At 47.3% G+C, this 13,730-nt stretch overlaps 1 protein-coding gene across 10 annotated transcripts in view; it reads left to right on the top strand.

Annotated features, from left to right (window-relative positions):
* Positions 1–13,730, top strand: part of AGAP1 (ArfGAP with GTPase domain, ankyrin repeat and PH domain 1) — a 555,073-nt gene that overhangs the window by 254,958 nt on the left and 286,385 nt on the right. For all 10 annotated transcript variants that reach the window (XM_060151780.1, XM_060151784.1, XM_060151782.1 and 7 more), the window contains one exon: positions 12,172–12,299. In XM_060151780.1, coding sequence (XP_060007763.1) covers positions 12,172–12,299 — 128 coding nt within the window. The remainder of the gene's footprint in view (positions 1–12,171; positions 12,300–13,730) is intronic.

Here is a 13,730-nt window from a genome sequence, read left to right as displayed (position 1 = left end):
TTTTTTTGCGGTACGTGGGCCTCTCACTGCTGTGGCCTCTCCCGATGCGGAGCACAGGCTCCGGACGCGCAGGCTCAGCGGCTGTGGCTCACGGGCCCAGCCGCTCCGCGGCATGTGGGATCTTCCCGGACTGAGGCATGAACCCGTGTCCCCTGCATCGGCAGGCGGACTCTCAACCACTTTTTGTGATTTCATCATTTCTTTTGGTATCTCCTCTTTTATCGTGTTTTAAAATCCTTATCGCAGTCACCTTTTTCCTGTGTCACTTCTGTCTTTGTCATGGATTGTGTTCTTCCGGTATCACTACATTTATTTGCATTTATCCTGGGTGTTTCTTTCACTTGACTCATATAACTGTGTTAGTCTATTTTGTGACCAGTAATTTGGCCTTTTAAAAAAAATAGGGCATCTAAAAGGTGAGTCCTGTAGCCTTCCTGGTGCAGAAAAAATGGTGAGGAACTTCAGATGAAAGCATCCAGGGTACGCCGCCACCTTCAGTGGGTGTCAGAAACATCTCTGCTCCGGAATCATCAGCTTTCTCCGCGAGACAGCTTGATGAGTTGAGAAGAAGTGACAGGTTCATTTTTCCCCCTCTTTGTTTAAGCCATTTATCTTTTAGATCCTTGTCTGCCATCTAAATTGTATTGCCAATTTATTGGGATCTTCACTTGCCTTGTCTTGAAAGACACTGATTTGCATCCAACTTGAGAATAAGGGAGAGAGAAAGTTAATCGTCTCGCGGCCTCTCGAACAGATTTGCACTGGGTTTAATTGTAGCATTTGGAATGTTTTCTAGCCCGAGTCTAGGTGCAGCTCTGTGTCCACCTGGGTCTTGGTGGGAATGTCACAGTGCCCCAGTCCGGAAAGCTTCGCTCTTTGAAAGATCTTTAATTTATGCTTTGGCCACATCTTTCTACGTTTGCGATTAACCTAAGCTGCGTCCCCCGCTTTTAAACCCTGCTGGCTTGTATTAATTGATTATTCATTACGCGGAGTCATAGTAATGAGTGCCCAGTGAGCATTGAGTAGGTGGTACTCACTCTTGTAATCTTATGCAGCGCATCAGAGTAAAGCTCTAGGGTCGGGGTGGCCAGGGGCGTTCCAGCCCCTGCCCAGGTCTCCGCACCTGTCAGGGGTGCCAGCTCCCGCCTCCTGGAATCTCCCTTCGCTGATGCTCAGAGCCCACGGCCAGCAGCAGCCCCCTCACTGCTCCTGGCTCGTACGTTCTCAGACTCCTTACCTTGTCCTGGCTCAGGACTGCGCCGACGGGCACACATGCACCCCTTGCTGCTGTTCTGCGGCCGCACGCACACCGCGGTTTTCTGTTTCATCAGGGCCTGCCCTCATCCAGTTCTGATCACTGCCGGTTCCTCAGGCAGGACACTTCGATGTGCTTTGTGTTCCTGGTCACGCTTCCAAATTTTTCCTACTTTTTTAAAATTAAAATAAAAATTGAAATATAGTTGATTTACAATATTGTGTTAGTTTCAGGTATACAGCACAGCAGTTCAGTTATGCATATATATATTCTTCTTCAGATTCTCTTTCCTCATGTGTTATTACAAAATATCAAGTAGAGTTCCCTGTGCTATATATATAGTAGGTCCTTGCTGGTTATCTATTATAATGGAGTGTGTATCTGTTAATCCCAAACTCCTCATTTATCCCTCCCCAACCCCCCTTTCCCCAAATTTTTCTTGCTGTTTATGATTCCTCAGTGTCTACGTAGTATAGTCACAATTCATCAATGTTTCCCTCTTGAAAATTATCCCCACTTTGATGTCACAAATACACAGCTCTCTTCAGGGCGCTGTTAAAGCCCCGCAGCTGGTCCTGTGCCTGACACACTTGTTGAGGAAGGAGGCAGGTGCTGAACCTGAAACACCGGTGCAGAGTGAGAGGTTTGCCGCTTCTCCGCTAAGATTGTCAAGTGCTGCTTCTTGAGACCTTAGTGAAAGAAGTCATGGAGGCTGTGTGGCCATCTCTTCTGAAGGGCACTCTCACCGCAAGCGTGTAAGGCCTCCTGGTCCCTGGTTCCTCAGTGGTGTGGCCGGCAGGCCAGTGTGGACCCCACCGTCTCCCGCATCTGACAGGTTGCCCGGCACATACTAGCTGCTCCAAGATGTGATGAAGGAATAGATCGTGAGTGAGGGATGCCAGAGAGCAGAGGGAAGACGCCGCCCCGACCCATGGAAGGGAAAAGGCGACTCCACGTATTAAGAGGGCAGACTCGTGGCAGGACCGAGAGTGTCCTAGGACCAGCCTGGGTCACTGGCATCGATGCTGCACCCTCTGGCTCATGCACGCCTGGCAGGTGTCATCCTGGTCTCACCTGTGCCCAAGGGGAGGCAGGGGAAGGAGGGGTGGAGTCTCCTTCCCCCCATTAGCCCTTCTGAGAGTCACCGCTCAGGTCTGTGGTGCTCATTTCCGTTCTGAGACCCCGGAGGCCCCCCTGGATCCCAGCAGCACAGGCACAAGTGTGCGCTGGGGGCCTCGGATTGTCCGGAGCGTGAACCCATCCCTGAGTGGGGCCCTGATTCTCCAGGCGTCCACCAGGCATTGGATTTGTCCCAGATGCTGGGTAGTATCATGTTCTTTCCTCTGCACTCGGAGACGAAAACTTGGAGTCTGCACAGTGATGCAGAGGTGATGTGGTCTTAGATGAGGGTGCTGGTGGGGTCAGCAGGCTGGAGGAGGCACAGCAATGTGGGCGGTGCTGAGGGAGGACCCGGCGGCACGAGGGGAGGGAGGGCAGAGGAACTGGAGGATCCCTCAGTGTCTGCAGGTGGCGTCAGGAGTCTGGAGCTGACCATCTGCTGGGCGTCCTGGCGGTGCACAGGGCCGCTGGGGCCTGCGATGCCGTCCCTGAGGGGACTCCAGGCAGGGCTGAATGGAATGCCTTCCTTCCTTCTAGCGGAGAAAGGCTGACTGAAGCCGAGTCCAGCCCTGGAAGTGCCACGTGCAGACCAGCTGAAGGACGTTTGACAGTACGGTGCTGGGATATGTTGAAACTTAGTTGTTTGGAGAGCAGTGAATGTTCAAAATCCTCTGCGTGTGGACGCAGGAACCCTGTGTCCTTCGGAGGCCTAGAACCCCAGCAGGTGGTGAGCGTCCTGGCGCCTGCTGCCCACCAGCCCAACATCTGGGGCCGCTGGGACCCAGAGCTTCCCGTTGGCAACTCCACTTGGGGACTTGGTTTTAAGAGAAAATTGTGCTGTGAAGAAACGCATGAAAAAGGGATGTGGGTTTCTGGCAGGATGGTTTGATGTTCCCCGACACAAAGAATAACTTTCCATCAGAATTAGGTACACGTATAAAACACGTTGAATAGACCGTGTTTATTTCAGCATGAGTTTTTAAACATTTTATGTTTAAAAACTCTTGCACTTTCTCCGGGAGGAAAAGGGAAATCCAGCTGCCTGGGACATGGGAGAAATTTCCGCCCATTGTGAAATTGTGAAATTAATGTCAGCAGCCATGACTTTGCTCCATCCTGAAGGTAACTGTTTATTACAGTCGGCATTTAAATCCCCCGATTAATAGGAGCAATTAAACAATAGCTTCATTTCCAGCAAATTAACAACCCTAATAGGTAATTGCGACATAAATGAAGATAAATTTGTTTTAATGCAATGAGATAAAAAGAACACAGGCAAGAACGGCATCTCCGATTAAGAATTCAGATTTCATTACTTCACGGAAAACTTGAAAGCTTCGCTAGAAGAAATTAAAGAGAATTTGGCTTTTTGACCATGGCCTGTCTTGGCCTAGAGGTTTTTTTTAATATAATAGAAATGCCGTATGTTGTGCTCGGGGACACAAGGCAAGGGCACGGGGTTTAGGCAGAGCTTCTCATGAGGTTTTCACTGACAAGGAACCAATAAACAAAGGCATGGCGAGTGTTTCCTCTTCATGCACCCCTAAATGCATTTTATGACCTGTTCAGTTCCAGGGTGTGTTTCCTTCCTTAATAATATTTGTTATAATTAGGAAACTATTCTGATGGTTTATAGTTTGTCCTGATGAAACGTGGAAGTGGTCAAGCCAGGCCTGTTTTTAGAATGATAAACGTGTCCATACGAAGGATGGTTTGGAAGGGGACAAGTCGGCTTCGGAGAGAGCAGTTGGGTGATTTTAAAGGTAGTGGCAAAAAAGATGAAAGCTTTGCTAGAACGAAGATAATGAGCTTCTCCTTGCGGGTCGCCGTGCCGACAGGAAGATCTAACACACGTTAAAGAACAGGGGCAGCCTGTCTTTCTAAGGAAGATGGGCGTATACTCAGATTTAGAACTGTAACTTAGAATAGGTTAAATGTCCAAATCTGCTTTGAAAGTTTTTAAACTATGGGGGTTTAGCTAACACTACATCAGTGAGCTCATATACCCTTATAATAACTCCTTTTGGTAGCTTTGAATCGTCAAATGACGTGTAATCAGCCTAGAATTCTATACCCCTTGAAAATATTAATCATGTGTAAGGGTACAGTAACAGCAGTCTGAGACACAAGAGTCTCAAAACAGAATATCAGAGAGCCGGGGTCCTGCGTATAGACCACGGCCGCTCGGTCACCGTCCCCCCAAATCCCCCCCACCCTGCGCCCACCCCGCCGCCCCCCATGCTTGCTGTCTCCACTGTCCAGGTAGAGATCACCTGCATCTTGCAAACCACACAGACCAGGTGTCCTTCCAACTCCTGGATCGCGTCACTGGCCCATGAATAGCTTTGACGGCTCCCTGTTGCCTTAAGGATACGATCCACACTTTGCATACGGGATCCTTAAACGTGTTTCCAGCTGCTTCTCCACCCCTACTTCTCCTCATGTCCTCACCCTGTCCCCATTGTCGATCCCTCTGTTCGTTCACTGACCCAGTTGGTGAGTGCTGGTTGAATGTCAAGTCCATGTTGACCCTAGGAAGGTAAATGAGGCATCCCGTCTAGCACTTCGAGTCACGTGCAGGTCCGTGGGATTGGCCCATCGTCTTGGAACGTGAGCTGACTGTATTTTCCAGTTGGCGGCTCAGTTTGGCAGGATCTCCGCAGGTGTGTGGGCCAGGCAGGGCTGTGGGTCCCTGTGGTTCACTAATTGTCACTAATCATCACACAGCCCAAGAGGCCTTCGAGAAGACCCTCTCCCCACTCCCCACCTCCCTCGCTCTTTTTCATTTTAATGGTTTTTCTGGCATAGCTTCCTCTATTCCCAAAACGTCATATGAAAACAAATCTAGGAGATGGGTATAGGATTACCAACAACACAGACCACACCTCCTTTAACGTTCATTAACTTTGAGAAAAGTTCCACTTCAAACTTGTTTTCATTCCTAAGTCACAAGTTCAGAACTACCTAGATAATGTGGTAATTAATTTCTACTTAATTAACAAGATAGTTTAATGATCACTCAACTGTAATTTAAGACTGAGTTGAGACATTAGGGGACCTTTTATTTGTTACTGGAAAATTTACAGTCCCTGGTGGTTTTCATTTTTTATGGGGATTTGCCTGGTTAGCCCTCCAAGGTTCTAAGGGAGGAGCCTTTCGATGCAAAGACAGTTAATGCTACATTTGGGTGGTAGCACCAAAAACAGAGATAGAACGATGGCGTGAACCCCAGCCTCAAACTGTGCTTTTCAAATATGTTTGTGGAGCAAAATGAGCCTCATGCTAGTTGATTTTCATTAAGTGTGTTTATTATAAACATTTAAAATATTACTGTAATAGATGTATCATTCATACTTAAATTCCTATCTAACGTTGTCTACGCAGAACTGCCACCCCACATTGGCCCCAATGGGCTACATAGAGCTTTTCCTAGTAGCTGAAGGATCGTCCTCTTCCTCAGAGTTGGCTTGATTCACACCAAGTTTCTATTTGGCATCTACCTGGGACTCTACGTCATCAGTCAGGTGTACATGCTTCCACAGTGCCATCCTGAGCTGCAGACCCCACTTCTCCCCAGGCCCCAGAGTCACCCGCTCCCCAGTGCAGCCCGAGGACGTGGGGCTCAGCTCTGCTCATTCCAGAAGGGGCTGTGTTGCTCATACAGCAGGGCTCACGTAGCGGAAGCTGATGCTGTATGGGGCGTCACGATGGGGAATGTTCAAAAGCAGATCATTACAAAGCTGGTTGATGAGTTAAGTCTCCTCTGCCTCAGTGAACTGGGGCAAAAGGGACGTGAAAGGGCAGCCAGTTTGCTGCCTGATGGAGAAGCCTCTGCTCCTTCAGGACCTGCACAGGGAGAAGGTTGGGTCGTAGGAGCCGAGTAAATAAGGAGTGAAGAAAGGATGGGGCAACAGGGACCACCCAGTGGAGCACTTGAGCAGTTCTCAGTGGTCCTGTCTCTGGTGAAACCTTGGAGCTATTGATGTGAGATGCAGAGGGCCTTGCTCCTGGCTTGGGAGCTGCATGAGGCTAGAGACCAGGTCACATGCCTCTTCCCGTCTTCCCTTCCTTCTCTGGGCCCATAGGTGGCTCTTCAGACGTTTCTGTTAATTGACTTAATTCAAGTAAATCATTTAAACCAGAGAAGATATCTTGCTGATTAAATTACTAACACTCATTGGACTTTACCAAGAATGTCATAATCGTTAATGAAATTTTAAAAAGCTTAATTTAAGTGCTTAATTGTGGACGTTACCGATGCCAGGTGGTACCATGCAAGAGGAGTGTCAAAGACACCCCCGTCCTGGGGCCTCGCCCTGTGAGTAGAGATCAGGAGGCCAGGACCTGATGTGAATGATGACGTGTCTGGTTTGGGATTATTACATAATCGCTTATTGCACAATGCCTATGCACCAGGCACTAGGGATTCGGGGCTGAAAAGTAGAATTGCAGCTCTTCAGCCTGGCCCTGACTGTATGTGTATGTGTGCGTGTGGGCGTGTGTGTGTGCGTAACTGTGCAGTGGTTCTCAGTCAAGGCCTGGGTGAAATACGGAGCTGGTTGTGTCCGCACCTTTGGTATTTGGGATGCGGGGTCTCCTTAGAGGAACCTGATGGTTAGAGAGGAAGGCTTGCCTAGGAGAAGTGATGCTCGAGATACGGATTCTGAGAAGGAATTGGCCATGAAGAGAAGGAGAAGCATGTCTGGGCCGTGGTGGCAACTTGTGTAGCAGGATTCAGAGAGCACACGTTGTGGCATCTGCAGTGGGTTCTGTCCGGCTCGGAAGTGGGCAGTGAGCCTGGGGGCCGGCAGCGAGGCTGGAGGGAGGCCGTGTCCGGTTGGGCGGGGACCCTTGTCCTCCCTGGGGTTCGGAACCCGTTAAGGAATAAGACCCTGGAAGATCGGATGACTACTTTTTATTGGTAAAGCTGTCCTGGGAAATGAAGCTTATCTGGGCTTCCTTCTCTGGGAACCAGAATCAGACAGACTTGCCCATATGGTTCCAGGCAGCGTGGGAGCCCCAGACCGAAGGGATGGAGAAGGGACAGCCTGTCCCAAGCCGGCCATCACCTAAGTCACTTGTCAGTGGGTCGGACCTTCACTGGAGGGCTTGGGAAGAGGCCAGGAGTGTCTGGGTCGTGGGAGCCGGGATGCATGGGAAGTGATAACAGGAGGGGAGAATCCACCCCTCCCAAGCGTGAAAGGGCCCCATTTTGCTGAGAAATTTCGGTTCTGACGTCTGTCTGGTGACGGGAGCATTTGCAGAACTTTGAGCGGGACAAGGCCCGTAAGGGTCACCTTTGCGGAGGTCGCCGTGCAGTGTGTCCCTTGAGTGGCAGTGAGGAGAGGACAGCTTTGGAAGCTGCTTCAGAAACCAGCCACAGGCAGACGAGGTTTGGGTCAAGACATTGGCAGTGAGGGTGAACTGAAGAGAAATTCCGGTGGCAGAATCGATCTATTCCGGCTCCTCTGTCCCTGCTCTGGGGTTGCTCGGGGGGTGCGGAGTTAGAGGCGAGGCCCAGGTTGGGACACTGAGGTGCCTCCAAGGGCAGGTGTGGCGCTGGTTATGGGATACACGGTTCTAGAAGTAGGAAGGGCACAAAGCAAGGCTACATACAGATTGGGGAGCCACAGGCATGGAGAGAAAAGGGCCAAAGAAGGAAGCCTAGAAGCGCCCACGTTCAAAGAACCGGTGAAGGAGGCTGAGAAGAGGTTCCAGCCAGGGGAGGAAACACAGGAAAGTCAGCGTCACGGGAGGAGGAACCATCAGCAGTGCCTAGGGCGGCCCAGAGGCCAAGAAGGATGCGCCTGGCCTCCAGTTGGTCACCAGCAACCTTGGCAATGGCAGGTCCATCCACGGGGATGGAGGCGGAAGCTGGGTTGCAGTGGTCAGCAGAGCAAGGGAGAGTCTGTGAGGGGACAGGGCCAAAGGGTACACAGTCCCTGTCCTGGGAGCCGTAGAGTCTCGGGGGGGGGGTGATGCCTTGCCAGGTGGCAGTGTTTGGTGCCGTCATGGGGGCCGACAGAGTGTCTGAACCCCTGTTCTGCTGCCGGTGCCCCCTCTGCCTTGTTTTCCCAACTGCGAGGATTAAATGACTCAGTAGACGGGAAGTGCAGACCGCTGGCCCATCGTTCAGATGTAAGGGACAAAGAAGAGGGGGGAGAGGGAGGGGAGGGGGACGCCCCTAGTTACCTGGTGAGAGGTGGGCCTGACTCCCTTGGTGTGACCAGATTCGTTCTTTCTGCTCCTCCTTTAGTGCAAATGATTTGAGAAACAAAGCGGAAGCAGAAATCGGGCATTAGGCCAGGATTTAATGAGGTCTTATTTGCGAGCTGAGAGTCTTATCTTTACACACTAATTAAAAGATGCCATTTATCATCTATCCAATAGAGAATTTAAAATTTGTGGGGAAAGTAAACGTATAACTCGCTTTTCTTGTTGCTTAAGTTTGTAAATAAACTTCTTTCTAGTTGAAGAGTGGAAATACGTTTATGAAAGTATACTTAAGGGTACGGCTAAAAAAGAATGATCTCAGAGTCATCACCCAGGTCAGGAAGGGGCCACTACCAGCCCCCAGGAGCCCCTCATGCCTCTCCCAGGCACCAGCAGTTTGCTTGCTTGGTTTTGAAGTTTCTACAGTGCAATTACAGATATGGTTGAAGGGGCTCGTTAAAGGGTATGTTTTATCTATTACCCAAATAAAATTTCAAAATTGTGGAGGGAGTCATACACATTATTCATTCATTCATTCATTTATACTTGAAGGTATTTGAACATTTTTTGCCTTCCAGTTTTACTGAGGTATAATAAAATATCTATGTAAAATAGATACAAAAGTAAAGAAATAGAAGTTTTTCACCTTTGATGAGAACTCCTAGGGTTTACGCCCCTAACAACTTCCATGTATAACCTACAGCTATGTTAACTGTTGTGCGTTTATCATGCACATCACATCCCTAGGAAGTGACTTTTAAAATGACACCAAGTACTAGCATTGCCATATCAGGTTAATGAAAGTGGCGGGGTATCTGGTAAAGGAGCAGACATTTTCCGTATCTGCCAACGACAGCATTTCAGACCTTAGGCTTAGCGCCTCAGGCAACTCTATAGGAAAGCAAGTCACCAAAACAGGAAAAACATCACACCTCGATGATAGAGTCCAGATTCTTTTAAGGAATCTCAAGTGGTTGTGTTTCTGTTTTCTCATTCGTGCATTGCATGTATTTATATAAAATACGTGACGTATTCATTTGTGGAATGATCCAATGCAGACAGAAACTCAGTGATTATAAAAATTTCCCAGCCAGTGTAATCTGGGGTGTAAGTAATATTCATGTTCTAAGTCTCCTGACATTTAAATGTTCCAAATCTCAGGAAAAGTTGATGATTATAGTTACAAGAGAACAGCGCCTCCCTGCCCCTGGCATCCCGTTTCCCTTGAGTTGTTATTGGGGCGGGGGGCCCTTCCACTCACACAGCCCAGCCCAGCCCTGTGGCCCGCAGTGGGCCGGGGGCTTTTCACTGTGGAGGAGAAGGTGGCCCAGCCTTACAAAACAGTCCCCTTATCTCCTTTTCCTTCTTAAGTCAGATACTACCCCCACTTTTATGGGTGATCCTGTAACTCCTAAAGCAGTCTATGTATTTTAGAACAAAATATTTGTAACTCATTTCCTTTCTTCCATGTGTGTGTAGACATAAAAATTACGGGGAAATACAACAAATAGGGTTGAAGGTTCTAGTTAAATTTGAAAGAATGCTACCAGTTATTAGCAGTTGTGACTTCGGGTTTTTTTTAATAAATGTGGCCAAGCAATAATTCAGTGGACAGAAGAACCGTAGTACTTGACGTGTGGTTCACGCTTTACACAGCCCTGTTCTGTGAGAGGGTTTAATGGGAAAAGGTTCTCTCTGCCCATGAACTTGCTCTTTCTAGCCTCCACGTGGGAAGGAGGGAACATTGATTTGCATTTGGAGTTTCATAAAATGAGGATTTTAATAACATATTTGACTTGTCTTAGAAAGTTTCTCAAATCTCCCCTTAGAGTAGAAAACACTTATAGAAAATGTCTATGAAGTTCTCCCAACAGCTTAGCCCTGTTTAATTCTGACCTTTGTGTTTTTTCTATGAGATTTAAGGTGAAAGTCAGTATGGTCATCCGACTGAATAGTGACTCTGAGGCCAGGAGTAGTTGAACACAAGAAAACACCTTTTGCTCTTTTTCAGAAAAAAAAAAAAAAAATAGAAGTAATTTGGCATTCATCCAAACAATCATGATTTTAAGTTAATTTACTTTTGGTTTGGGGATTTCAGTTCACCTATAAGACACACGTTTTGCGGCTGTTGGAATCTGATCTTAGGTTTTAGTTTTGAGTTCACATAATGATTTTTAAAATATTCTAATGTGCGTCTTCAAAGACCCCAGATCGATACGCCAATGGTTTTGAAATGACAGAGTGTTGCGATATTCCTCTGTAATTTAAACGTGATTAGCTGATGAAGGTTATGATCAATACACTACGGGAGGGTAAATTAATTGATATCGTCCTTTCAGGATGATAAGAGGCCTATCGGAGGTGGGATGTAACTAATGAAGCTGCTTCTTCATCTCTGTGAGCCATTTTTTATATATTGTATTTTCACTTAATCATATTTATACTATCATTCATTTACATGAAAGCCATAAGCTGTGGACAGACCAGTTCCTTCTTAAAATTATGTTCATTTGGAGAAGAAATCATCTGCGGACACTGTGTGCTCCTTCTGTAACATAAGCTGTTGCTGGGGACAGTGGTGTGTTTTCCTTTGCGTGGGTACTTTTTAAATCAGCAACCTCTCTGGACAAAGATAAGGATTGAATATCATTGAACTTAATTACAGCTCTTCCCCAAAGACACACATCTGTTCACATAAAAGCTGTAGTTATTCTCCTGTAGTGACACCTATTGGTGTAGGAAGAGTTTTCTAATCGTTGGCTTCCTTTCCAGTTAAATCCAATGTGCTGTATCAGCCAGCCTATTTGCCAATGGTTGAATTTAGGTTTGTATTGATTAAGATGAACTCCCAATGTGTAGAGCCGTATATTTAAATTTAAAAAGTCTTTGACATAATTACATGTCCTTGAATATAATTCTATGCAGTAGCCTGTAGAGTTAAGAGTAATTCTTCAGGCTATGCAAAAAAAAATAGATTTTTGATTTTCCAAAGGGTTTGGTATAAATTACCCTGTCTTATTTAGGATTATATTTGCTGCAAGTAACTGGGGGAAAAGTCCTATTATTAGAATAATTTAAACAAGATAGGTGTGTGTTTTTGTGTTTTACATACAAAGCGTCTGAGGTTTGCGCGAGGCTGCCGAGCCAGAGGCCAAGCCCCTGGAAGGGGCTTGTGTCCCACCAAGTGTGGCTTCCTTCTGCAAGATCGCTTCCAGAGCTACAGCCAACATATGTGCTTTTTACATAGCAAGAAGGAAAGAGACATAAGGAAGAAATGGGCCAGGGGCAGCTCTCTCAAGGATGTTTCCTGGGTACCGCCATGTGACCCTCCTGCTGCCATCCCATTGGCCAGAGCTTGCTTGCATGGCCACATTTAGCTGGGGTGCAAGGGGATGGACTGGAGGAAGCTCCAGGAAATGTCGTATCTATTCTGGTAGTCCTGCGCCCAACTAAAAATCAGGAATTCTGTTACCACGGATGAAAGGAATAGTGGATAACGGAGACAGCCCTCGGTCTCTGCCACATTCCCTCTGTTTGGAAACGAGCCTCACGTAGACTTCTTCTGTCTTCCTGTCCACTAGTTGCCCAGAAGATTGTTGCCACGAGGAAGAAGCAGCAGCTGTCCATCGGGCCCTGCAAGTCCCTACCCAACTCTCCGAGCCACTCATCTGTCTGTTCCGCACAGGTGTCTGCCGTGCACATCAGCCAGGTATGTTGGTCCCTTGAGAGGTTGGACTGAAAAGCAGGTCAGAACCCAGGAGACACACCTGCCAAATAGTGTTCTCAGCCAGCTCCAAGGTGATTTTTTTTTTCTTTTCAACTTTATAAATAACAGCATGTCGGTAATTGACGTAACATCTCCTTCAGAAACTGCTGTGGCCAAGTGGTTTTGATGGGAATCATTCTTTAATATTCCCTGTCTTCACGCTGCCTGTGTTATGAGGCATGCTGGCTGGAGTGGAGGTGCAGGGTGTGCACTGCTGTCTCTGCTGTTGATTTTTTTTTTTTTTTTTTTTTTTTTGCGGTACGCGGGCCTCTCACTGTTGTGGCCTCTCCCGTTGCGGAGCACAGGCTCCGGATGCGCAGGCTCAGCGGGCATGGCTCACGGGCCCAGCCGCTCCGCGGCACGTGGGATCTTCCCGGACCGGGGCACGAACCCGTGTCCCCTGCATCGGCAGGCGGACTCTCAACCACTGCACCACCAGGGAAGCCCTCTGCTGTTGATTTAAATGACCCCACGTTGGTCCTCATTCTCGTCTGCTTGTAGGTTGGGCAGTTGTGGGTGAATCTCAGTGGCTAATCCTACAATATGCTTCAATATGGTAGCAGCCCTCAGTTATAATTCCCGTCTCCCGTAGGCCCTATGGAAACTAGTATCTTTCCATTGCAACATTTTGCTGTTTACTTGGGAACGAACAATATAATTGTCACTTTGAAGAACCTAGCCAAAAACCCACTAATGAACTGTTGGCTTATTTTTGCCTGCCCGTGTGTCTTCGGTTAACATTTCTTAGGCGGGTGTTATATTCTTTAAAGAGACGTAGCGAGAAGGTTTCGTATCGTGCTTTTGGTAGCTTGAAGAGTCAGGAAGTGCGTTTACAGCGGGGTCCTGTGAAGGCACGCTCAAGGATGTTAAATCCCACTCTAGGCATCTGTAATTCTCTCTGGATCTTGAAGAATCTTCCAGAAGCTTTCACATTTCCAAAAGGTCATTTTCTTTTTTTTTTTTTTAAATGAATTTTTATTGGAGTCTAGTTGACTTACAATGTTGTGTTAGTTTCAGGTGTACAGTAAAGTGAATCAGTTACACATATACATATATCCACTCTTTTTTAGATTCTTTTCCCATATAGGTCATTACAGAGCACTGAGAAGAGTTCTCTGTGCTACACAGTAGGTTCGTATTAGTTATCTATTTTTATATATAGTAGTGTGTATATGTCAGTCCCAATCTCCCAATGTATCCCTTCAAGAGGTCATTTTCAAAATGTGAGTTTTGGTTCTACTGGGCAAAATTGCACTCTTTCTCCTTCTAATCTGGAGCAGTGAAGGGACTGTAGAAACCACTTAGTTCAACCAACCCCTTCCCTTTTCAGAGGAAATAGGAAATAATGACATTTTAACTCTCAGATTTTTTAAC

Source organism: Lagenorhynchus albirostris, chromosome 6 (assembly GCF_949774975.1).
Source record: "Lagenorhynchus albirostris chromosome 6, mLagAlb1.1, whole genome shotgun sequence".
NCBI classification, from domain to species: Eukaryota; Metazoa; Chordata; class Mammalia; order Artiodactyla; family Delphinidae; genus Lagenorhynchus; species Lagenorhynchus albirostris.
The sequence above is the reverse complement of the archived record's forward strand: the minus strand, read 5'-3'. Positions and strand labels throughout refer to the sequence as shown.